A 27,960-nucleotide genomic window follows, 5' to 3' on the forward strand; every position below is an offset into this window, starting at 1 on the left:
GAACAAACAATTGAAATGTTATTGCATACAATTAAGGGTGGTACAGTGGCTCAATGGCTAACACTGCTGCCTCACAGCACCAGGGACCCACGTTCGATTGTGGCCTCAGGCAATGTCTATGCGGAGTTTGCATATTCTCCCTGTATCTGCATGAGTTTCCTCTGGGTGGAGCAGTTTACTCTCACAGTCTAAAGATGTGCAGGTTAGGTGGATTGGTGATGACAAATTGCCTGTATTGCCCAGGGATGTGCAGACTAAATGGGTTAGCCATGGTAAATGTGGGGTTATGGAGATGGAATAGGAGTGTGGGTCAGGATCTGGTGGGATACTCTTCAGAGGGACATGATCTGCATTGTGGGGATGCTATGATTCTTCAAGGCAATTAACTGGGATTAGAATATATAGATGCTTAATGACTGAGAGGCCAAAAGGCCTTTACCTATAAAAACCTCAATGATTTATATAATGCTAAAAATAATGTTATTAGGTAATTTTCTTCCTCTCTGTTTAAAATCTTTTGTCTCCTGAGATGATGATTTTCATCATGTTGGTCAACTACAAGTTAAATATCACCTCATGTTGCCCCACTCTGGCATAACATCCATAGTGCATTTGCTGCATAGGAAGATAATGGGCTCTGAAGGTGAACAATTTGCTGGCCTCTATTTTCTCTAGGTCCTCTTCTCGCCCAACTGATCTTTGTGTTTGTTCATGGCCATCTGCATTATTACTGTCAATATCTGCCATCTTAGTACCTCACTACAAGGTGTCCTTATTGCAGAGTTATCATCACACAGTTCATTGCTTTTTTTCTTATTAGTCGGGTGTGGGCATTGCTCGCTGGCCAGGATTTATTGCCCATCCCTAGCTGCCATTGAAAAGATGGTGGTAAGCTGCTTTCTTAAACTGCTGCAGTCCACATGTTGTAGGTTGACCCTACAGCTATTAGGGAGAGATTTCCAGGATTCTGACCTAGTGACAGTGAAGGAATAGCAATATATTTCCAAGTAAGGATGGTGAGCAGGTTGGTTGGGAACTTGCAGGTTGTCATGTTCCCATGTGTCTACTGCCTTTATCCTTCTAGATAGAAGTGTTTGTGGGTTGGAAGGTGCTGTCTAAGGATCTTTAAGTGAATTTCTGCAGTGCATATGTAGATCGTGCACACAGTTGCTACAGAGTGTCATTTGTGGATGAAGTGGATTGTGTGAATGTGGTGCCAATCAAGCATGCTGCTTTATCCTGGATGGTGCCAAGCTTCTTGATCATTGTTGGAGTTTCAGTCATCTGGGCAATGGGGACTATTCTATCACATTTGTGGCTTGTGACTTGGGGATGGTAGATAGGTTTTGGGAAATCAGGAGGCAGTTATTGCCACAGTATTCCTATCTTCTGAACTGCTCTTGTAGCCACTGTGTTTATGTGGCAAGGCTAGTTTAATTTCTGGTCAATGGGAACCCCAAGGATGTTGATTGTGGGGAATTCAGTAATGGCAACACAATTGAATCTCAAGGGGTATTAATTAAATTGTCTTTTAATTAAGATGGTCATTACCTGGGTGTCCTGAATGTTACCTACCATTTGTCAGCCCAAGCCTGTATATTGTCTAGATCTTACACATTTGAACAAATATCATGAATGGTGCTGAAAATTGTGCAACCATTGGCGAACATTCCCAGTCTTCTGACCTTATGATGGAGGGAAGCTCATTGATGAAGCAGCTGAAGATAGTTGGACCTAAGACACTCCCTGGGGAACTCCTGCAGAGATGTCCTGAAGCTGAGATGATAGCCCACCAACAACCATAACCATCTTCCTGTGTGCCAGGTATAACTCCAACAAGTGGACAGTAACAAAACTGAGTTTTGTTAAGGTTACTTGATAATGCACTCAATCGAATACAGCCTTGATGTTAAGGGCTGTCACTCTCAACTCACTTCTGAAATGAGCTCTTTTGTCCATGTTTGAACAAGGCTGTCATGAGGTCAGGAACTGAGTGGCCCTGGTGGAACCTAACTGGGCATCACTAAGCAGGTTATTGTTTAGCAGATGCTGCCTGATAGCACTGTTGATGACACTTCCCAGCACTTCAGTGATGATGGAGTGGAGACTGATGGGACAGTAATTGGTTGTGTTGGATTTGTCCCGCTTTTTGTATATAGGACATACCTGGGCAATTTTCCACATAGTTGGGTAGATACCAATGTTATAGCTGTATTGCAACATCTTGGTAGAGGGGTAGCAAGTTCCACAACTTAGATTCAGTGCTCGAGCTGGAATCGGGCCCATAGCCTTTGCAGTATCCAATGCCTCCAACCGTTTCATGATATCACATGATGTGAACTGAACACATGGTGTGAACCGATTTGTAAAGCTGGGGATCACTGGAAGAACCCAAGGTGGATCATCTACTTGGCACTTCTGGCTGAAAATTGCTCTGAAATTTTCAGCCTTACCTTTTGCACTGAAGAGTTGGGCTTTTCCATCATTAAGGATGGATATATTTGTGGAGCCAGCTCCTCTAGTGAACTGTAGAGTCATAGAGCCATACAAGATCCTTTGGTTCAATTTGTTCATGCCAACCAGATATCTCAATCTGACTTAATCCCATCTATCAGCATTTGGCCCATATCCCTCTAAACCCTTCCTATTCATATACCTATCCAGATGCCTTTTAAATGTTGTAATTATTCACACCTCCAACCCTTCAGGTTCTCTTTAAATCTTTCCCTTCTCACTGTAAACCTTTAAACTCTAGTTTTGGACTCCACCACCTTGTAAAAAGATTTTGGATATTCACCCAATCCGTGTCCCTCATAATTTTATAAACCTCTATAAGGACACCCCTCAGCCTCCAGCACTGCAGGGAAAGAGGTCCAGCCTACTCAGCCTCTCTTTACAGCTCAAACCCTCCAGTCCCAATAACATCCTTGGAAATTGTTGGATGGTTAGATTAGATTAGATTCCCTACAGTGTGGAAACAGGCCCTTCAGCCCAACAGGTCCGCACCGACCCTGGATTGTAAAAGTGGCCTCACCAATGTCCTGTATAGCCATAACATGATGTCCCAACTCCTATATTCAATATTCTGGTCAATGAAGGCAAGAGTGCCAAACACCTTCTTCACCATCCTGTCTACCTGTGACTCCACTTTCAAGTAATTATACACCTCCACCCCTAGGTCTCTTTTCTCGTCAACATTCCCCAGGGCCCTGCCACTAATTGTATACATCCTGCCCTGGTTTGCCTTATCAAAATGCAACACCTCACATTTATCTCAATTAAACTCCATCTGCCACTCTTCACTCCATTGGTCAGTCTAATCCAGGTCCTGTTGTACTCTGAGATAATGTTCTTCACTGTCCACCATACCACCTATTTTGGTGTCATCTGTAAACTTACAAACCTTGCCACCTATAATCCCATCCAAATCATTTTTATAAATTTCAAAAAGCAGCAGACCATGTACCAACCTTTATGGCACAGGCCTCCAGACCAAAAAGTAATCATCTACCACCACCCTCTATCTCCTATCCTCAAGCCAATTTTGTATCCAATTGGCTAATTCCCCCTGCATTCCATGTGATCTAACCTTATTAACCAGGCTACCATATGGAACTTATTGAATGCTTTGAAGTCAGTATAGACAACATCTACTGCTCTGTCTTCATCAATTGTCTTTGTCACCTCTTCAAAAATCTGAATCAAATTAGTGAGACATGATTTCCCACAAACAAAGCCATGTTGACTATCATTAATCAGTTCTTGCCTTTTCAAATGCATGTAAACCCTGTCTCTCAGAATCCCCTCAAACAATTTATCCACCACTGACGTAAAGCTCACCAGTCTATAATTACCTGGCCTTTCCTTACAGTCTTTCTTAAATAATGGCAGCACATTAGTCTCCCTCCAGTCTTCAAGCACCTCACCAACAGCTATAGATGCTAAAAATATGTCAGTAAGTGGCCCAGGAATCTCACCCCTAGATTGCAACAAAGTTCTGGGAAACACCTGATCAGTTCTTTTATGTGTTTTAAAACCTCCAGTGCCTCTTCTTCTGTCATATGAACTCTTTTCAAGACATCATTTTTATCTCCCCAGTTCCCTAACTTTCATGTCCCTCTCCACGGTAAATACTGATACAAAATATTCATTTAGTATCTCACCTATCTGCTCTGGTTCCACACATAGATGGCGATGTTGATCTTTAAGGGACCCTATTCTCTCTGTAGTTAGACTTTTGCCCTTAATGTACTTACAGAATCTCTTTGGATTCTCCTTAATGCTACTTGCCAAAGTTATCTTATATCCCCTTTTCCCCTTGTTTAATTTTCCTCCAATATTTGTGACTGTGGCAGGATGACAGAGCTTAGATCTGATCCGTTGATTGTGGGATCACTTAACTCTGTCTGTCACTGTTGGGCGTGCAAGTAGTAGAAAGTATTTGACTATGTCACCATCAATCATCCAATGAATGGGGCCAAACTAATGTAAATGCTGTTTATTTGTTGTTAAATAAGTGTATGCTGGAATTAGTATGTTCTGGACCTCTGAATTAGTGACCTGGTCCTGCCAACAAATGCCAAGGATGACCTGAAAAAAAAAGATGGAAAGTATTTCAGTCTTTCCTTCTGGTAACATACATTATACAGCATTGTGGAGCAGTGGGTTGAGGATTCAGGATCCATAGACTTGCAATTTGATGTTCTCAGTCAGGGCACCATTGTTCTACACTCTCTTACTTAATCTGGGCAGAACTACTGTAGGCTTTTGTAATGGATGTGTTGACATCAACATCAATTGACAGATTACCAGTGTAGAGCCTTGATGTGTAGCCTAGAGGCTATCAATGATTTGCCATGCCATCTTGTCAATGCTAGTAGATGGTGATTTGGTTTATGGTATGACAACATCCTTGCCCATGGAGTATAACAACCTCTTGATGCGGGTACCAAACCAAACTCTTTAAAGGTGACAGAGTCTGTCCACTTGCTACTGCAAGTGTTCTTCAGTATTGAATGTTAGTGCGGCATTATCAGCGTAGAGTTTTAAGGTTTGGAGTCCACTTTAGCTTTGATTGCTAGAGTTAAGCCAATATAATTTGTAGACTGGGTTGAGAGAGCCAGTTTTAAGGTTTATGAGGTCCGATCCATTACAAAACTATTCCAGATACAAGTATGGTTTCATATGTTTCACAAAATTTATTAAGTTTATTATAATGAATACAGAAGAATGATAATTAATAAAGGCAGTGAATTCAGTTAATTCAAAATGGAATGTCAGCTTGTGACCTTGAGTTGACGAGATCTTTTGACCTCGTCAAAAAGGACAAGTCTTTTGTTCTCCTTCTGTTGACCAAAGTTCTCCTTCAGTCTTTAATCATCTTATTGTGTGTTAAATTGCTCAGAGATGTAATTTAATGTCACTTGCTATCCACTATTTTCTACACATTCAAAGAAGCATCCTGAACTCAAATTGACTTACTTCTGCATAAACATTGGCATTACATATGGTGGAGTTTCAGGAGGTCATAGAAGATAAACAGGCCATAGCTTAGTGGGAGTGACACTAGGCCAGGAATCCAGCACAACAGAATATTGCTCAGCAGCCTTGGGATCAAGTCCCACCATTTCAGATGATGGAATTTAAATTCAATTTTAAAAATCTGAAAATAGAGGCTTGCTTAATGATAATCATGAAACCAATGTTGATTGTTATTTTTTAAAAATCTGGTTATTAAGGTCCATTAAGGATAGAAACCTAGTGTCCTTATCTGATCTGGTCTGCATGTAACCCCATTGAATCAGACAGTACAGAACAAGCCCTTTGGCCAATCAACTCTGCACTGACAAAACTATTCCGAATTTCCACTTGTCCCATTTTCTAACACTTGACCTTGAATGTTGTGAAATTTCAAGTATTTTTTTCAAGGTTGTGAAGTTTATTACCTCAACTACCCCGCCTCCCCCCTCAATGTTGTCTGACCCCTCAATATTGTCTGTCTCACTGTTGTATCCAGCATATATTGCTGTAGGAAGCTATCCTGGACGCATTTCAGAAATTCAATACCTTTCTGACAGCTGCTTGTCTGTCTCTCTCAATCTGTGCTAAAGTTAAAATACTCCATTAATACTACTCTGGTTTGCAGCACTCCCTTGTCTTGTCACTTCTTCCAAAGTGCATCACCTCACACTTACCAGTTTTAAATTTCATCTGCCACTGATCTACCCATCTGACCAATCATCTACATTCTTCTTCCTCACTCTCAACCTCTTGGCCAATCTCCTTGTGTTCTGCAAATCTACTTATCAATGCCCACATTTCCTTCTACATCAGCCTGGGATACAACTCATCCAGAAATCTACATAAACTACATCAACTTTACTACCCTCATCTAAACACGTGGTCACCTCTTTGAAAAATTCAGTCAAATTAGTTAGACAGGACCTCCCTCTAATAAAGCCATGTTGACTATCCCTGATCAAACATTGCCTCTCCAAGTGGAGATTAATATTCTCATTCAGAACTTTCTCCAACCATTTCTCTAACATTGATGTGCAATTCACTGGTCTGTAGTTAACTGGTTTACCTCTCCCACCTTTCTTGAAAAGTGGAGCCATGCTAACTGTCCTCTAGTCCTCTGGCAACCCCCCTGTGGCCAGAGAGGAATTAAAAAATTAGGTCAAGACCCCTTGTAATTTTCTCTATTGTTTCGCGCAGCAGCCTGGGAAACAACTCATCCAGACCTGGGGATTTGTGCACTCTTAAGCCTTCCAAAACCTCTAAAACCTTCTCGATCCCTGTGTCAATCTGTTCAAGAACCTCATGGTCCCTCTTCTCAAAATTTGTACCTATATCCTCCATCTCCAAAGTGATGTGAAGAACATGTTTAACACCCTTCCAATATCCTCTGGCTCCCCATACAGATTGCCACCTTGGGCCCTAATGGACCCTACTGTTTCCCAAGTTCTCCTTTTCCCCTTGAAGTGCTTTTAGAATATCTCCTTAACCTTAGCCATCAGTGTTTTATCATGTTCCTCCTTGCTCTCCTAACTGCATTCTTAAGTTGTCCCCTGCACTTTCTATACTCTACTAGGGCCTCCGTTGATTTACTCAGCTAATCTGCTAAAAGTGTCTCTTTTTTCTTCTTATCCAATCCAATATTCTGAGATGTCCAGGGTTCTGGATGATTGTTGCTTCTATGTTCCACCCAAAAGGGAATGTGTTGGGCTTGTACCCTCACCATTACTTTTTGAAAGCCCCCACGACCTATCCACTAAAATTCCCCACCACCCCCAGCAGCTGTTCTGCTACTGATTTAACCACAAGTAGCTATTCCTGGTTTACTTTGGCCTGGTCCTGTCTTAATTTAACAAAATCTTCCTTCTCCCACTCCAGAACCTTTTTTGCAGACTGTCTTTTTCCTTTTTCATAACAAACTTAAAATACATGGTGTTGTGGTTACTATCGCTAAAATGCTCCTCCACTGCTATCATGAACACCTGCCTGGCTTTTCCCCCTGAATTGCATCCAAAATTGCACCTTCCTCATTGGACAATGTTGATATAAAAAACTTTCTTCAATGCATTTCATGAAATCTGCTTCCTCTAAACCTTTAAACTATAACTATCGCAATTAATGTTGGAGAAGTTGAAATCCCCAGATGTAAGTAACCTTAATATTGTTTTTACACACTTGAGTGAATTGTCTGCATATCTCAATTATTGCCTGTCGACTGTTTGAGGGTCTATAATACACTGCTAACAGTGAGACTGTCCTCTATTTATTCCTAAACTCCAGACCCCCTTCAACGGGTTGACTTTTAATTACTTCCAAAATAGCCCTAGAAAGCTAATTAGGGATGAACAATAAATGCCAGTCAATAATGCCTACATACCACAAACAATTTAAAAAACACATTAAAATCTTAAATTGTTCCCAATTCCTAATAACTTTCTTTCCCAGAATGATGATCATCTTACTGATATCACCTCCTGCTATATCTTAATTTGTTCCTTGAAATGTCAGTCACTTGTATGTTCAGAGTTCTTTTATCACCTTCTTAGTTTACCAACTTCATTGATCTCTCCCAAGATAACATAGGACTAGCAGAGAAATGTATGTGTCTGTTTGAAAGTATGAAGTGTAAGTAAACAAATGCTGTATGTATAATAATGATGCCTGAAGGAAATCAACTGAAGATGTTTTCATAAAACTACACAGACTTAATTTGTAGTCCAAAAGAAGTTGAAGTCACATTAGTAAGAATCATACATTTCCGCCAGACTGTGGTGCATTAAAACTGGGGTTACACAGTACCATGGTAAGTTGCAAAAAATGCATAAAGCTTTTGGATGCTTATTAACCAGGATACACATTAATCTGGTTATTTAAGTAATTATCCATTTATTATTTTATCGTGTAGCTTAAAGAAAGTAGTTTATAAAAGACTCTTAGTTGATATCCTACTGTTACATTTAAATCGTGGCAGCAAGAGAAGAAGATTATGAAAAACAATGTCTAAGAAAACTAGACTGGTTGAGTGAAAAAAATGATAGGGAAGATTGTAAATGTAATTTTTTTGCATTCCTTCAGGGGATGTGGGCAATGCTGGCTAGACCAGTTTTTATTGTCCTTAGCTAATTGTTCTGCGGGTGGGGGGATAATGCCTTGCTGCTGCTGTGTGTCAGTTGTGAAAGGAGTGAATGTTGAAAGTGATAAATGGATGCCAATCAAATTGGATGCTTTGCCCTCTGCATAAGCCTAGGTATTGACCAGGTATAGCTACATTAGGACATGGATAGCTGTAGTACCTGAGGAAATGTAATAGTGCTGAACATTGTGCAATCATCAGTGAACATCCTACTTTTGACCTTATATTGGAGAGAAGGTCATTGATGAAGCAGCTGAAGATGGTTAGATACTACACTGAGGAACTTCTGTAGGGGCCCTCTTAAGGCACAGTGGTAGAGTCCCTACTCCTGGACTGAGAGACCTGAATTTAAGTTCCGTCTGCTGCAGGGTATGTATAACATCTTGAACAGGTTGAGAAGGAAAAATAGGAAATCTCCACCCTGAGGCTCCTAGCCTCATTTCTGATGAATTGCTTTTGTCTGAAACATCAATTTTCCTGCTCCATGGATGCGGCATGACCTGCTGTGCTTTTCCAGCACCACACCCTTCACTCCCACAGAGATGTCCTGGGGCTTAGATGACTGATTTCCAACACTCACAACTTTGCACTTGGTACAACTCTAACAAGCTTTCTCCCTTTTTCCCATTGACTCAAGTTCTACTGGAGCTTCTTGATGGCATTCTTTGTCAATGCTGCTGTGATATCAAAGGCAGTGACACTTACATTACCTCTGATTGTACAGCCCTTTTGTTCATGTTATAACTAAGGCTGCAAATGGCTCTGGCAGATGCCAACTGAACATCAGTGATCAAGTTACTAGTTTGCAAGTGCTGGTTAATTGCACTGTTGATGAGGTTTTTTTTAGATTAGATTAGATTACGTACAGTGTGGAAACAGGCCCTTCGGCCCAACAAGTCCACACCGCCCCGCCGAAGCATAACCCACCCATACCCCTACATCTACATCGAGATCTACATCTACCCCTTACCTAACACTACGGGCAATTTACCTAACAGTTCTTCCATCACTTTGGTGATCAAGAGTCAGCTGATAGAGTGGTAATTGACTGTGTTAGATTTGTCTAGATTCTTATACACATGACATAGTTGGGTAATTTTCAACTTTGTCAGGGAGATGCCAATGTTACATTTTGGGACATCTTGGCTCGGGGGCACAGTTGGTTCTGGAGCTCAAATCTTCAGTATTATTGATGGAATATTGTCAGGGCCTATATCTTTTGCAATATCTAGAGCCTTCAGCCATTTCTTGATATTACATGGGGTGAATCAAATTGGCTGAAATCTGGCATCTGTGAGGCTGAGGATGTCGGGGCAGGCTGAGTTGAATCATCCACTTTGTAACCTTTTATTGTTTAATTATCACCATTATTTATGACTGGATGTAGAGGACTGGAATTCTATGGTTACATTATTGCACTGTGGTTTGCAAAGGATATTTTGTACATTTAAGATGCATTTTTTCTCACTCACTTGGGCACCACTGGCTGGCCAGCATTTTATTGCCCCTCCTTCGTTGCCCTTGAGAAGACAGAGGTGACCTTCTAGAACCACTGTAATCTATATGCTGTAGGTAGACACACAATGCTCTGTGGGAGGGAATTCTATGTTTTTGACCCAGCAACAGTAAAGAAATGGTGATATTTTTCCATGTCAGGATGGTGAGCAGTTTGGTGGGGACCTTGCAGGTTGAGGTGTTTCCATATATCTTCTGCTATTGTCCTTCTAGATGGAAGTGTTTATGGGTTTGGAAGGTGCCTTTTGAGAACCTTTGGCAAATTTCTGCAATGCATCTTGTAGATACTACACACTGCTACTGACAGTCAGTGGCGGAGGGAGTGGATGCTTGTGGATATGGTACCAATTACATGGGCTCCTTTATCTTGGATGGTGTTGAGCTTCTTGAACATTATTGTAACTGTACTCATTCAGGCAAGTAGTATTCCCAGCCTCTGACCTGCTTTTGCAGCCACTGTGTTTATATGGTGAGTCCAATTAATTTTTTGGTCAACTGTAACCCTGAGAATGTTACTCGTGGGAGAATCATGGTGGTAACACCATTCAATGTCAAGGAACAGTGATTAGATTGTCTCTTATTGGAGATGGTCATTTTGTGGCATTTGTATGGCATGATTGTTACTTGTCACTTGTCAGCCCAAGCCTGAATATTGTCCAGAGCTTGTTGCATCCGAACATGGACTGCTTCAGTATCTTAGGAGTCCTGAAAGGTGATGAGTATTGTGCAATCTTCAGCAAACATCCTCTCTTCTGACCTTACGATAGAGGGAAAGTCCTTGATGAGCAGAAGATAATTGGACCTAGGACACTCCCCTGAGGAATTCCTGCAAAGATGTCCTGGAGCTGAGATGACTGACTTCCAACAACCATGACCATCTTTCAATGTGCCAGGTATGGCTTCAACCAGTGGAGAGTTTGCCCCCTGACACCCATTGATTTCAGTTTTGCCAGGACTCCTTGATGCCACATTTGGTCAAGGGCCTGATGTCAAGGGCTGTCACCCTCATCTCACCCCTGGAATTTAGCTCTTTTGCTCATGTTTGATCCAAGGCTGTAATAAGATCAGGAGCTGAGTGGCCCTGGCAAAACCAAACTGGGCATCAACGAGCAGGTTATAGCTGAGCAGATGCTGCTTCTTAGTACCATTGATGACATCTTCGATCACTTTACTGATGAGGGCGGGTAGACCGATGGGGCGGTAATTTGTCGTATTGGATTTGTCCTGCTTTTTCTGTACAGGACATATTTGGGCAATTTTCCACATTGCTGGGTAGATGCCAGTGTTATAGCTGTGCTGGAACAGCTTGGCCAGGGGAGTGACAAGCTTCGCAGCTTAGCTCTTCAGTGCTAGTGCTGGAATAGGGCCCATAGCCTTTGCAGTATACAATGCCTCCAACCGTCTTTTTGATATCACATGGACTGAACCGAACTGGCTGAACACTGGTATCTATAATGCTGGGACAACTGGAGGAGGCCAAGATGAATCATCTACTTTGCACTTCTGGCTGAAGATTGTTTCAAATGCTTCAGCCTTGTCATTTTCACTGATGTGTTGGGCTTTTCCATCATTAAGGATGGTGGTATTTGTGGAGACACCTCTTCCTCCAGTGAATTGGTTAATTGTCCACCACAATTCATGACTGGATGTGGCAGGACTGCAAAGCTTAAATCAGATCCATTGATTTTGGATTGCCTAGTTCTGTCTTTCCTGTTTGTAGCTTCATCAAGTTGACACCTCGTATTTAGGTATGCATGTTTCAGCTCCTAGCATGTCCTCCAATGCTCTATGTTGAACCAGGGTTGATTCCCTGATTTGATGGTAATGTTTGAGTGAGGGATATGCTGGGCTATGAGGTTGCAGTTTGTGCTGGAATAGAATTCTACTGCTGCTGCTGATGGCCCACAATGCCTCATGGAGGCCAGTCTTGAGTTGCTAGATCTGTTCAAAACCTGTCCTGTTTTGCATAATGACAGTGCCACAGAACATGATTAGGGGGGTATTCTCAATGTGAATGCCCTTGTTTCCTCAAAAGCTATGCAGTGGTCACTCTTACCAATAAAATTATGGACAGATGCATCTCCAGTTGGCAGGTTGGTAAGAATGAGGTTGAGTATGTTTTTCCATCTTGTTTTTTTTTCCTCACCACTTGTCGTATACCAAGTCTAGCAGTATATCCTTTAGGACCTGATCAGTTTGTTCAGTAGTGCTGCTGCTGAGCCACTCTCGGTGATGGATATCGAAATCCCCCACCCAGAACTGATTTTGCACCCTTGCCACTTTCAGTGCTTCCTCCAAGTCTTGTTCAACATGGAGGAGTACTGATTCATCAGCTGAGAGAGGACAGTTTTTAATGGAATTCTGCTGCTCATGTGTTGTGATTTTGGTTGAGAAATCAAGGAAATTGAAAGTAGAGAGTGAATAAGAATTGACCCCTCTTATTGAAATTCAAATTTTTTTTTGTAAACTTACTTAATTCACAGTGTAAATCAGTTTTATATTTTAAGGAATTGATTTTCATTTTGAAGTTACGCTTACTTAAAAACATATTGCACAAAAATGTATTTAAAAACAAACCTAAGTGTTCTGAATGCTAATATGCAATCAAAATAAATATCTGAATGGAAACTGATAATGTCAAGCCCCTGTCAATGAGCACCCCACCTGGTTTTCAGTTCAGGTTTTCAATTGGTGACAGACACACCAGTTGCAATACTCTAATGAAGCCCTACTGTGTAATTTAGATATCTACGCAATTTTCTGGAGTTTGCTCGGAATAGCAACATGTCATTAACCTATCCGTATCTGAAGGGTGGCCAGGGTTGCTGGGGACTGCATTTCATTTTAAGGGCCCTTGAAAAATATAGATAGCTCTGTTTCAAGACTATTTATGTGTTTATTTCTGTTTGTCTTTTCCCTGTTAACATTAAGTTGCTCCAGTGATTTTCTAGGGAACAATACCAGTATAGTTGGTTTTGCCAAAGGAATCTACTATCTACTCTTTTTGTAAGAAGTGAAATCTGCAAGGATGTATCAAAGGTAGCTTTCACCCACTCATATTTGCATATAGAGGAACACCTGTCTGTAATTTTACTGAAAGCTCTGCTTCTGCATTATCAGGAAAGTAAAATTGATCTGTGCGATCTGGCATAAAGACATCTACTACTAATAAACCATTGGGCAGGGCTGCCATTGGCAATAACATTATTTGTACCCTGAACTTTTCTCCTTCCTTCCAGACATGGTATAATTCGGCTCCATTGGGATTGTGTCCCACAATGAGAAACATGGCCTCTCTTCTTATCATCTATTACATCTCATAAAACCTTCAATTTTCAAACTTTTAAGTGGCTGTTTCAAGTCTTTCACTGCTCCATCCAGTGTCTTCATTCACTGGGGAATTCTCTGGGTTTTGGTAGCATAAAGTCTACTCAAAAAACCTTTGCAAAGATTAAAACATGGATTGAAAATTTTAGACAGCTCTTTGATGATAACCTAAGCTTCCATGAGGTTGGTTATTTCAATTGTGTGGTTGGCTGGTTTACAATGCAGAAGGATACCAATCGCATGGGTTCAATTCCAGTTGAAATCAACATAAATCCCTGCCTCCTAAATTTCACTGAAGGCATTGTGACCTTCGGGTTAAACTCACTACCAGTCATCTCTCTATTGAGCTAGCAGCCTATAATCCTTTAGGACCATAATGGCTTTGACTTCCATGTGTGGCTATTAAAATCCTTTCAATTTTACTGATCATTCATTATAAACACTGCCAATATTCTAGTGCAGGCTGGGATCTGGCTTCCAATATATAAGTGAGGTAAAGCATTCTAATGTTTTTAGGAGTATTTATTAAAAAATAATCCAATTGAAATATGTTAGAAACCACATTGAAAAATAAAGACATTTGATTTTTAATTGTTTTGAAATTCCGCGATATGATATTTGGGAAAGAGGAGTAACCATGAACAGCATTTAAAATAAGCACTAAAAAAAAGTTTATAGTTACAGGTTACTGCCTGAGACATATAATACATTAAATCAAGTTACTTTTATCCAAATATTAAGTCCTACCATGAGTTACGTAAATTATTATACCATAGACCATATAATTATTACCAGAACTTTTCACCATAGAAGGATTTATGAAGGCAAATTTGATTTCATTGAAGCAAAGGATATTAATCAGTGCTGAGATATTGCATGTCAAACAGCAGCATTTTGTTTGTTTGTTCTTTTATGCCATCTGGTGCCTTTTAATTACAATAGGAAACTATCATTTACTTTGCTGAACATTTTCCATATGCAACGACACTAACTGGTACATTAAACAAATGTAGACCAGACATGTGAAAACCATTTACGTATAAATGATGTGAAGAATCTGTGACATGGTAACCATCTTGAGCTTGGCCATCAATGTTTGCACAAATCATACTGACTCAGTTCCAAGAAATGTTGTTTAAATAAAATGGGTTATATTTGCATTTTGTACACAAACCTATTTCCCTGCATATAAAATGTAGATATTTGTTCATTGTATGCAACAAAAGTTAACATGATATTTAGTATATACTTATTAAATTCATTATTGAATATGCAACTACTTTTGAATTTGAATATATGTTTATTTGCAGGTAAAACAAATTAAGCCCTTTAATAGGAACTCACACTTTGGAAACACATTTCATTAGCATTGTTCCTTTCTTTGTAAATACAAAATCCAACAATGCCAGGATCGCATTTTATGTGTGTGAAATTGAGCTTGAAAACCTGCAATCTTACTCCTCCACCATAAACATTACCAAGTAGGTGTCTCATTTCATAATTGACCCTACTGTTGTGTTTCAAGGGTCAGCCAATTCGAATATAATGCAAAAATACTAACGTCAATATTGGCACAGCTGAGGCTTTAGTTAATTGGAATAGGGTAGAAGTCGTGGAAACAACTTTGGACCTGTCAGGTCCTCACTCAGGCAGCTATTTACTGCCAAGTATTTCTGCATTGCTCCAACATAACTCCTATCTATCAATATATCCTATAAATGTTATTTGAATACATCTGGGATATCTATGTTGAGGCCCAGTTCTACCACCTCTTATGATTCCTCCCCTACCTTTGCCACTATGCTGTTTATTCAACATTCAATCTTGTATCTGTTTTAACTGGGAAAATCAAAACTATCATGCTCATCACTTAACCAAACTCTGTTCCTCTGCCATAGACTCCACTCCCTCTCCAAGTGCTGTCAAATGCTGAACCAGATTATTTCCAGTCTTGGCATTCAGTTTGATACTGACCTGAATTTCTAACTCATGTCACCTCCATACTAAAGAACACCTACTTCCATCTCCATTGCATTGTCTGCTTCCATGCTGACATATTAAGCAGTTATAAAATTACATAAAATATAATCCTAACCATCATACTTTTAACAATGAGAAACAACAAATAGAAAAATGGACTCCCTTGAAATGTGCCGTGAACTAGACACAAGTTTCCTCATTATTAACCAGGATAATATTAACTATGATAATCTCAGTTAACTCACTCAGTTACGCTCCTGAATCACAAAATGATTATTGCACAGAAGGAAGTCATTTGACTGAGAAATACTTAAAAACAGTGCAAAAAAAACTCAGATATTAATATATTAACTCCAAAAAATTACCAACTAAACTTACAAGAATTTAAAAAAATAAATGTTTGTATTTGAATTGAAACACCATAGGTCATCTCCCGAGCACCTTTCAAACAAAGCACCTATGTTTTGTACAATTTCTTTTCAATCTACCTAATTTTTAAATCATTTGCATTGTGGTAAAAATAAAGAAACTCAGATCACATTACTCAAATTATTGACAAAAGTCTTCAATTTTACCGTTGTTCTAACCTTCAAAAAATCACCTGCTGCCATTTAGGGGAGCAAACATAAGGTCTGTGGATAGTGTTTACACCGTGTGGTGGGCAAGAGGGCAGGATTCTCATTCACATATTTTTTAACACTGAGCAGTGAAATATGTGACCTAGACTTCTTGAAAATATTTCCATCACTCAGAAAATTCTGATTATAAAAGAATTGAAGACAAACTACATGGGGGCACTGCATGAAAGGCCACATGAAAGAAAGTCAGAACTATGGACAAACACCTCTCATAGATACAAAACAACACACCATTAATTTTATATGTTGTAACAAATGTACTTGAATATGCTCAAATCCTTTTGAACAATTTGGCTAAACCTTTCCACCTCAAGAATTCTATTTCTTAATTTAATATGTTCTGTATTGCTTACCTCTTTGTACTTATTTTTGGTGAGCTGTCTTCATTCCTCTGTATGTGGCTTGATATCAAATTTTGTTTGACCACAACCTTATAAAGAAAATTAAAGCATTCCAATATGTTAAAGGCTGCTACGTAAATGCACATCTGTGTTGTTATAAGTTGTCGATCAAAGGTTTTACAGATTGATGATGGAGAAAGGTTTGATTGAATGCTTTTTTGAGATGTAGAACAATTTATTCCGAACTATTGTGCAATAATGAATTTGACACAATGCCCCAAAAATACCTTCAAGGAATTCAACATCAACAAGATTATTCTTATCAGGACCAACACATGGGATAAAAATTCCCAAAAGTTCTGAGACTGATTGTTGAACTTACGTTTTACACTTTGTGGTAAGGAATGCTCAAATTTTTGTTTAAGCAAACTAGAGATTGATTAGATGGCATAATTGACATGAAGGGATTTAGTGATGAACATTGAAAAATTATAGAGATACTAGTATGAAAAACATCTTCCAACTGGCAAAAACTTATATTGTGTACTTCTGGTTTCTGCTAATTAGACATAAATTGATCATCTAAATTATGTTAACTAGAAAGTATACTTCCCACAACTGAGAAACATTCTATGAAACTTGATATGCATCATATTGTGTAGTAAGAGATAATGTTATGATTAATTATACAAATTACACATGATTCACATAAGATAGACTCCAAAATTAGCATTCCTTTCTAATTGAAAATATGCAACATATTAAATTTTAAAACTCAAAAAAAGATCTCAGACCAACAATTACCAAACCATAATATAAACATACAGAAAATATCATGAAAATTAATATCTGATAGCTGATTGCAAACAATATTTCTAAAGCATTTTCACTCAAGATTTATATTATTTTCTTATTTCTGTTAATTGTTAATAGTTTTCCTGTCATTTTACTTATGTCATCAAGATTGAAACTTAAACAAAAATGCCATTCCCTAAATAAACTGCTCCTTCCAGCATATTATTAGCAATGCACTGAAATATAGAGCATTCAAGCCAGTGATAATTTGAAATGTTTTAATTTTGGAAATTATTTAATACAACTAAAAATAGAGTACACAGCAGAAAATAATACAACTTTTCATGTACGTTCCAGCCAAATTATTATGTGTTACTTCAAGTGAGGCAATGGAGGGATGCAATGAGAGAGTGGTATTTCTGCTGGACTATTAATCCAGAAACTCAGTTAATGTTCTGGGGACCTGCCATGGCAGATGGTGGAATTTTAATTCAATGAAGAATCCAAAAGTAAGAGTGTAATGGTGACCATGAATCCATTGTTGATTCTTGGAATAAAAAAAACCATCTATTTCATGAATGCCCTTTAGGGAAGGAAATCTGTCATCTTTTCCTGGTCTGACCTACATGTGAGTGCAGAACCACAGCAATGGGTTGACTCTTAACTGCCCTTTGGACAATGAGAGATGGTCAATAAATGCTGGACTAGCCAGAGATGCCCACATCCTGTGAATAGATAAAAAAGGACAGTTAAGCATTTAGTTGAAAAGGAGCAAGCAATAGAAAAATATATTTTGATTCTTATGGAAACCTTATAAAATTAGTCTGCCAAATATGAGCAATGTTGCTTATATGCATTCTGTGGTATTTCTAAAATTAACTCTTCATGGCTCAAGTCTGTGTTTCTTCACTTTATGTGAGCAAAGATTATGGTCACAATGGGGTGAATGATCAAGATTAGATAGAATTAGTGACTTGATAGGAGAAAAGACATTGAAGCTGGAAAGGAGGGTCTAGCTGATCAAGTCAAAATTTGCATCAGTATTATGGTGAATGAATGATCAAAGACAAGGAAATTGGAAGCTTAAGAGTTCAATTGCAACTGTCTTGGGTAAATGTTTACACAAGAAATGGATACAGAAAGGTGTGGAGTTAGAAAAGTGAAGGGCTATATGGATAGTAAGTGACAGAAAGAATTAATTATAAATGGAAGATTGAGAATATGGAAGGAGTGATGCCACAATACTGAGAAGGACCGTGTTGATAGCAGATAGCCAGGTCCAGCACTTTGTTCTTTAACATGCCTTACAAATTCATATACCTTTGTCCTGAAATTTTGTTGCCGAACAGTAGTATGTAAAGCCTTAAGTTCCTACCATTTTTATCTCAACACAGGGTTGTCTTAATTCAATCAGTTTAATCCTAGTCATTTTCAATATTCCAATCCTATTCTTTTTCAACAATCTCACTTAATCAACTTAAGATCTATCATTTGAAAACCAATATTGGCACAAGTGTCAGAATGCAACTATCTTGTTTCTACATGATGACAGGCTAGCCTTTTGCCCTCATTAAAAGTTCATATCTGAGTTGATAGACAAGCTTCTTCACTCCACATTATATATTACTCTGTGATGCTTAATTATGAAAATGAATATTAACTTTATTGAGTGAATGCTTTTAGAGTTCAAAGTAGCTTTTTAAACAGAATTTGCCAAAAAGTCCATTCTGTTTTTATGTCCAACTGTGGATCATGGGGAAATGCTGACAAGATCACATATAATATCTTAACTAGGATTCACAGTGGTCAAATGAGTCAAATTTCATTTTGTTTTATCTAATAGTTCCAAAATTTGGCATTGTTTAGTGATGAAATTCTGTGGCTTGTGAATTTTGAAAACCATAAACTGCTGTCTACTATCATCATCTGCTCCTTTATCTGCATGTTCATTTCTTTTTAAAAAGCCAGCATTGATTAAACAGCACTGGAGGAGGGGCTGGTAAATGGGGATGTCAAGGTGTTTAGAATCTCTCTGGAAGTATGAACTGTGTTTGGTTTGGGATGGACAAACGTGAATTTTTTTCTCAGAATGTGAGATATGGTGCCAAGCTCACATTTCCTGCCTAACCTTAGTTGTGTTTTAGTGCAGATACTGGTCTTTCTTCTAAATGTCTGCAGTCATTGTAGTGCTTCCCACTTGCCAATGGGTTCTCGATTTCATTTTTGGTAAAATCTGACAGTTTGCAAGACAAGAATTAACAGCATAATGGAAATTAAGTATTGCAAAATTTAATCCTGTAGCTTTTGGATTATTGGTGCAATCAGTGCCATTTTAGGTCCAAAATGGCAGCTGCAGTACATGTCTACACACTTGATGATTTCTTGATCTGGGAATTAGGCAGTGTGGATGATTCATGATGTCAGTCACTGTGTAACACTGATTTAGTGCCAGCCGTACCATTTGGAGCTTGAAGATCAAACTGTCCACCCTTTCTTAACTTCACAGGCTGAACATGCATTCATCAGCAGTTCTATTTCAAGAGATGTACATAAGCCTTCAGCCATCATATTATTGAATGGTGAGCATGTTCAAAAGGTCACTGCATGGCCTTGTTCTAACTCTTGAGTATATGGATTGGATTGCTGTGAGGGGAGGTCTTGTGAGGCTGGACATGGTTAAGAAATGCATGCTAAAACTCCAATGTTGGTGAGCACTGTCTCCTCCATCAAGATTAAGGTTTGCAAATGTAGTGCTCCTTGCCATTTAGGTGGTCATAGGACAACTTATCTTGCAAGAAAGAGGGAGCCAAGTCAGTGAATGTGTGCCAATGTTTTTGGAATAATGCACCTGACATGGTTGAATAGCTGGTAGTGTGTACAAACTGTGAGATGTAGGTGTGTGGCTTAAAGCTAAAAGAGTGAGAATGAGGCATGAATTTAAAATGCGATTCATAGATAAGGATTCAGAAATAAAGACTGTTTGTAGAAGAATGAAGAGGTGTTAGTAAATTTAGCAGTTTCTTAGTTTAGTGGTTCATTATAACAATTAGCATTTGAAGGAGCATTCACTGCCTTGTCCATTTGTATGAAGTAATTGATTTTCTTGCAGCACTGAATCCAGACCCATGTGGGCTACGATAGCAACATTGACTATGATAGCCATTTGCTCTCGCTGCCTTTATGATGTGATTTGAAAAGGCTCCTGGTCCCTTATGTATACAGGACTGATCTCCTCTTCCCCAACTTCTGCAACTGGGCCTCCAGTGCCTCATCGGAGAACATTAGAACATGGTTTCTTCCCTGTTTCAGCAACTTTCTGTGTTTTCCTGATTGAAAATTATTCTTCAGTTATTATTCTTTAGATTCATTCATGAGATATGTTACTGAGGAACGGCAATTTTTGTCCATTTCCAGCTGCCCTACTTTCTTGAACTCCATTTGGTGTAGGTTCCACCCACAGTGTTGTTAGGATTGGTGTTCTAGGATTTTGGCCAAACAACAGTGAACAAACAGTGATATATTTTGGAGTTGGATTTGTGAGTATAACGTGACACTTTCAATTAAAAAGGAAAGGAGACAAAACAGGTGACTATAGTCCAGTTCACTTAATATCTGTTATTGAGAAAATGTTAGAGTCTGTTATAAAGGATGTGATAGCAGAGCATTTAGAAATATGAAATATGATCAAGCAGGATCAGCATGGTTTCAAAAAAGGAAATCATGCCTGACAAATTTAGTAGAATTCTTTGAGGAAGTTACAAGCAGCATAGATACAAGAGAAGCATGGATGTAATATAGTTTGACCTCCAAGAGGCTTTTGATAAAATATCATATGTTATGCTACTTAATAAGAAAAGAGACCATATTTTAGAGGTAATATATCAGCATGGTAAGAGTATTGGCTAATATTAGAAAATTGAGACAGGGTGGGGGTGCAACCTATAACTAACGATGTGCCACAGGGATCAGTGCTGGATCCACAATTATTGACATTATATATAGATGACTTGGATGAGGAATATGAATGTACAATGACACAAAAATATATGGGAAAACAAGTGGGAGGATGACACAAAGAGTTTCACAAGGATATAAACAGGTTAGTACAAGAGAGTCAAAGCTTTGCAAATGGAATAAAATATGGGAAAATGTGTTGCTATGGAAGGAAGAATAGAGGAGGTGAATATTATTTAAATGGAAAAAGACTTCAGAAATCTACAACACAGAATTCTATTGAATCATGAATCACAAAAAAAAAACAATGTGCAAGTTCAGTGACGAATAAGGAAGGCAAATGAAATGTTGGCTTTTATATAAAAAAAAGGGCAGGGAGTCAAAAAATGCTTCTTCTAAGACATTCAGCATTTGGAGTACTGATTTATCAGTCAAGAGGTGTGTGAGTGGTTGAAGGGACAGAGGGGAGGGTGGGGGAGGTGCAGTCTCATCATCAGGATGTTTCCTTTCCCATGTTTGACTAGATGAGTTGAGACTTCAAGGGGTCATCAGTCAAAGTTGAAGACTCCCAGGAAAATTCTCTCTTGACTGTATAGAGGCTGCCAGCTCTACTAGGTATATTCTGCTGGTGGGACAGAATATTCCCATGGATGGTGAAATATTATCTGGGAGGTTGTTGCTAAGAAACAACTTCATGAGTATGAAAGTGAGACAGCTCCCCCAACCTTTGCACCCAACTCCAGATATTAGGAAAGAGGAGTTCACTGGGTGGCCAGGGCTGAGGTTACTGTTGTCACTTTCTATGCATATTGGTATCAAGTGGCCCATCGGGTTGACTTTCCTTTTTTAAAGACTTTTTAAAAGCTTGATGCAAATGAGTGGCCTGCTAGGCAGTTTCAGAGTCAATCACTTTGCTGTGGGTCTGGAATCACATGTAGACTAGGATTAGATTAGATTTCCTACAGTGTGGAAATAGGCCCTTTGGCCCAACCAGTCCACACTAACCCAGACCCATTTCCCTCTGACTAATGCACCTAACACTATGGGCAATTTAGCATGGCCAATTCACCTAACTTGCACATCTTTTGGATTGTGGGAGGAAACACACACAGACAGAGGGAAAACGTGTAAACTCCATACAGACAGTTGCCCGAGGCTGGAATCAAACCTGGGACCCTGGTGCTGCGAGGCAGCAGTGCTAACCGCTGAACCACCATACTAGCAGATTTCATCCCCTAAAAGACATCAATGAACTGCACATGTTCTTACAACAAATGACAACAGTTCCACAATCATTGCTAGATTTTTAATTCCAAACTTTTTTTAAAATTCAAATTCACGATGGGGGATTCAAAAAAATAGATGGTGACATTTTGAAAAATGTCCATATTATAGAGGAGGAAGTGCTGGATGTCTTAAAATGCATAAAAGTGGACAAATCCCCAGGACCTGATCAGGTGTACTCTAGAACTCTGTGGGAAGCTAGGGAAATGATTACTGGACCCCTTGCTGAGATATTTGTATCATTGATAGTCACAGGTGAGTTGCCAGAAGCCTGGAGGTTGGCTAACATGGTGCCACTATTTAAGAAAGGTGGTAAGGACAAGCCAGGGAACTATAGACCGGTGAGCCTGACGTCAGTGGTCGGCAAGTTGTTGGGAAGAATCCTGAGTGAAAGGACGTACATGTATTTGGAAAGGCAAGGACTGATTAGCGATAGTCAACATGGCTTTGTGCGTGGGAAATCACATCTCACAAACTTGATTGCGATTTTTGAAGAATTAACAAAGAGGATTGATGAAGACAGAGTGGTAGACATGATCTATATGGACTTCAGTAAGGCGTTCAACAAGGTTCTTCATGGTAGGCTGGTTAGCAACATTACATCTCTTGGAATACAGGGAGAACTAGCCATTTGGATACAGGACTGGCTCGAAGGTAGACGACAGAGGGTGATGGTGGAAGCTTGCTTTTCAGAATGGAGGCCTGTGACCAGTGGAGTGCCACAAGGATCAGTGCTGGGTTCACTACTTTTCATCATTTATATAAATGATTTGAATGTGAACATAGGAGGTATAGTTAGTAAGTTTGCAGGTGACACAAAAATTGGAGGTGTAGTGGACAGTGAAGAAGGTTACCTTAGAGTACAACAGGACTCGATCAGATGGGCCAATGGGCTGAGGAGTGGCAGATGTTACCCAGAGCATTACCTAGTCTCAGGATTATTTGTCCAGTAACAATGCCACTGCACCATAGGAGCACAGGAGCACAGGGACAGGTAGAGGCCTTTCAACCCCTCAAGTCTGTTCCATTACTCAATGAGATCAGGCCTGATTTATGTCCAATTCCATATACTTGCCTTTGGGCCATATCCATAAGTATCTTTGCTTACAAATGTTTATCTAACTCAGATTTAAAATTAACAACTGATCTAACATAAATTGCCATTTGTGGAAGAGGGCTCCTAAACTTTACCATCTTTTATGTATAGAAGTGCTTCTTATCATCTCTCCTGAAAGGTCTGACTGTAATTTTTAGACTATGTCCTCCACTTCTAGAATCTTCAACCAGTGGAAATAGTTTGTCTTTTTCATGTCAATATCTTGTTAATATTTTGAAGTCTCCAATCAGATCTCCTAAATTCTAGTGAAAACAGGCCTAATTTGTATAATCTGTCCTTATAGTTTAACCCCTGAAGTCCAGTCCACCCTATTTGCTCCAGCCACTAGGTCAGTCCTTCATAGCACCAGGGACCCGGGTTCGATTCCACCCTCAGGTGACTGTCTGTGTGGAGTTTGTACATTTTACCTGTGTCTGCTTGGATTGCTTTCAGGTGCTCCGGTTTCCTCTCACTATCCAAAGATGTGCATGTTGGGTGATTTTCCATGCTAAATTGCTTATAGTGTTCAGGAGATGTGTAGGCTGGGAAATGCAGGGTTAACAGGAATAGGGTAGGGGGGTGGGTCTGTGTTGGATGGTCTTCAGAGGGTCAGTGTGGACTCAATAGGCCAAATGGCCTGTTCCACAGTGTAGGCATTCTCTGATTCTATGAAAATGCACATCAGTTTTAGGGAGTGCATTCTGCCTCAAAACAATGCAAGGTATGCATCATGCTAAACGTTTATGACTTCCTCGCCACTTTTCAGGTAAGCCATCATTTAGCAGCACATTTAACACTGGTTGCATACTACAGGTAATGTAAAGGGAAAGTTGACGCCCAAAACTTTCCCAATTAAAAGTCATTCTTGGACTAAAGCCCAAATCCAATATAACCTCTACCTTTCTTCTGATTTCCAAATCAAAACTAAAATTTTTGGTGGGCTGAAAGAATTTAGTGTACACAGGAAATGGATTGTTGTGGCCTGGGAAAAGTGTGTAATGGTTTAGGATAGACCACAAACTTAAATTCAAGACACAGGCTAAACTGTGCTGACAAAACCTGTTCCTACCTGTTTACCGGTCATTTTATTTCTCAGTTTTATAGCTAAAGGAATTGGATGGTTGCTGCTGAACTGATTTTGTCTGATCTGTTTAAGTTCTACTTCACTCTTTTTTAGATTTTCAATATCATTTGTAGCATATGAGGTAAGATTTGTTGAGGTTGAAATTGCAATTAAAATGAGTTATTAAAATGAGAGTAAATCAGTAAGTCTGACACAGAAAAGTAACATCGCCATAGTCCTGCTCTCTTATTAGAGAGAGAGATGTCTGGTGGTGGTTTAACCTGAGGGTCACCATGCCTCAGGAGTGGGAAGAGGTTAAGAAGGAGAATCCTTCGTGGTTCCCTCAGCTGAAGGGGAGGGGGTTCAACCTATGTTGTCCGCATCACTCTGCATTTTAAACCAGTCATCTGGCCAACTTAGTAAACAATTGTATCTGATGAAAAATGTATTGATGCAACATATTTATCTGACATTCGCACCTTTTCTCTGGACCAAACCCCATTCAGGACAGACGTATTTCACCATCCTGCTGCTTCCGGCAGCAAGGCTCAAAGGTGGCACGGGCAGATGACAACACAAAGACTCTGTTTTTGAAATTTCCCGAGCAAGTATCCTATTAGCAATGCGTTTGTTCTTGCACAGAATTTGGAGTAAAGAGCCCTGGCTTTTTTAAGGATGACGGTAATATTGCAATGAGTATCACCAATTTGAATTCTGTGTAACATCATAAATGTACTGAAGTATGTATTTACAATTTCACAGGATGCATCAATCAAAGCTTTCTTTTTATCAATTAAGATCTTCTGCAGCAAACTTCCTAACATGATAGTTCTGCAACACGTACTCCCTGACATGCCCAGAACTTCAAAAATAGGCTAAAGCAGATACTGATAAAATTGATTTGCATGGAAGTGAGGGTAGGGAATATTCTTTAAAATGACATTGACATAGACATAATGTGTGTTGCATTTGTACACAGTATTTTAGGAAATGATTTTAGCAATTGGTTCAGTTTGTATTTGCATGTTATAAATGAAAAACCTGTACAGATTAATACAAGTGAACGAATTTCCGAATTAGACAAATGTCCAAAAAAGATTACACAAAAACGCAGGTGTGTGTTTGGGGGGCGGGGGTGGTGTAAATGGGTTGAAGGTAAGGAAAGTCCGAACCCAGCTAAAGAAAGATGCATGAACGTGAGTGACAGTCGAGGAGGAAACATAAAGACCAAGCAAACAAAGCCGCTGGCACGCTGTAAAATTAACAGATTGTGCAAAACACAAGCCACCAACCGCCAGCCCAACCTCCCCCCCCCCCCTCACCCCACAACCCCAGCACTGCTCCTCCCCCTCAAACACAGAACAATACATCTTCTCTAAAATGCTGGAGAGATCTTTACAAATTATGTATGCGACTTTAAAATTTCTATAGTTAATACAACTCAAAATAACCGACCAGTAATTTTAAACAACAGCTGTTATTTAATCCTCTGCCAATTCACGTATAAAGGAATAAACATCTTACTCCATTCATCAAACTAGCACCAAGCATACATCAATAGCGAATAACGCCTGGTGGGGCACTCGCATTAGATATGAAAAGCCCACGGCGCAGTTTATTATCTTCTGTTTTCTATTCTTAGTTGACTAAAGGTTAAAAATACCCAACGCTAAGCAATATTCACACAGAGAGAAGCAGAGAGAGACACAGAGCCAACAAAGGTCTGGTTTAACATGCACTGACGAAGTGGTGCTGAAGGATAGCTGGAAGCGTGCAGTGCACATTAGAGACCCCAGCCCACTACTTTCACAGATGAGTGGAAGTGCGACTGGAAACAATTATTATACCGATGCATATTTTATTACCTCTGACTAATGATTGACATCAGTGTTTATTGGTCAATTACGTGCACTTCTCGGATTTCGAATATAACATCCGCTGAGCCCATCACCGAGACAGTTCGCGTGTATTTTCTGTTCTCTTTCAAAAGGTGGAAAACCCATACAGCATTGTGTGCGTCTTCATATTCAAGAGCCACTCTGTGGGGGATAGGCAGAGGCACTCTATGGGCTTTACAACAGCTAACAGCTGCCATTGTAACACATCAATTTCCCCTCAATACATCAATATATTTCCCAGGACGGAGATACGTGTGCTTTTTCTTTCTGCAATTGCCCTGGTGTGAGTCAGCTCCGTCTCCCTCCCCACCTCCTCCTTCCCCCCTTCCCCTAATATGGCCAGGAACGACGGGTAGGCGTGGCGACCTTGCCTCGGCGGTGCTGAAAGACAGCTCCCAGCTTCCGAGGGTGTGGGTTGTCGCTCCGCCGCGATCTCAAGACTTCTCCCTGTACATCATGAGTCCAGCGGCTCCCGGAGCGGCGCCATGAAGCGCCAGAACGTGAGGACCCTCGCCCTCATTGTGTGCACCTTCACCTACCTGCTCGTCGGAGCTGCCGTCTTCGACGCGCTGGAGTCCAAGCAGGAGACCTCGGAGAAGAAGAACCTGGAGGAGAGAAGGTTCGAGCTCATGAATAAATACAACCTGAGCGAGAAGAAATACGAGGAACTCGAGCTCGTTGTCCTGAGACTCAAACCGCACAAAGCTGGGGTCCAGTGGAAATTCGCTGGATCCTTTTATTTCGCCATTACTGTGATCACAACTATCGGTAAGTAGTTCCCCCCCCCCTACCCACAATTGCCCGCCCTCTATTACAGACCTGCACTTGACTGCATTTATATAATTCATTAGTAATGAGAATAAAACTAATTTATTATTTTACATCTTGCCCCCTTTTCATTCAAAAGTTCATGTCTGTCGCCCATGCAATATGTCGTTTTTTTATTAGTTCAGTCTATTTGCTGTCTCTGGTAGTTTGTGAAAAACATAGAGATCGAAGTAAAGTTGCAAACATTGAAACATGTTACGCAATTTCACGAGCGAAAATATTCACAGTCCTCTCTAAGGATGTTTCAGGGCATCTCCAGACAGAAAGGGTCTTTGTTTTGGAAGTTACACGGCGAGCTCCGATAGTCCGGACTAACTGCTTTTGTCCCACCGATATTTAGGAAGTTCTCATATCAAACTCATTTTACCTGCTGTAAACCGCGGCGGGATTCTCTTCATAAATCATAATCGCCGCCAAACCTGGGAATGTTAATGCAGACAACTGCTTTCTTCCAGGGGAAGGGAAATCATGAAGATCAGTGGAGAAATGTTTTTTTCGTATTAACAAAGACTTTCCTGTGAAATAGCTTAGCGTTCAGCAACAGATACTCACAGCCGTTTACACGATGTACCGTGATTAACACGAGCGAAT

The 27,960-nt window shown here is 39.8% G+C and overlaps 1 protein-coding gene and 1 long non-coding RNA gene across 2 annotated transcripts in view; one reads left to right on the forward strand and one right to left on the reverse strand.

Annotated features, from left to right (window-relative positions):
• Positions 1–4,493: 4,493 nt before the first annotated feature.
• Positions 4,494–27,899, reverse strand: LOC140460591 (uncharacterized). Its single transcript, XR_011954215.1, has 4 exons — positions 27,737–27,899; positions 27,081–27,146; positions 16,464–16,540; positions 4,494–4,590 (listed from the first exon to the last, which is right to left on the reverse strand). It is a non-coding gene; the product is annotated as an uncharacterized lncRNA (long non-coding RNA).
• The window catches only part of kcnk3a (potassium channel, subfamily K, member 3a), a 91,766-nt gene continuing 90,758 nt past the window's right edge, over positions 26,953–27,960 (forward strand). The window contains exon 1 of the mRNA XM_072555195.1: positions 26,953–27,309. Coding sequence (XP_072411296.1) covers positions 27,027–27,309 — 283 coding nt within the window. The 5' untranslated portion in view covers positions 26,953–27,026. The remainder of the gene's footprint in view (positions 27,310–27,960) is intronic.

This window comes from Chiloscyllium punctatum, chromosome 3 (assembly GCF_047496795.1).
Source record: "Chiloscyllium punctatum isolate Juve2018m chromosome 3, sChiPun1.3, whole genome shotgun sequence".
Lineage (NCBI taxonomy): Eukaryota > Metazoa > Chordata > Chondrichthyes > Orectolobiformes > Hemiscylliidae > Chiloscyllium > Chiloscyllium punctatum.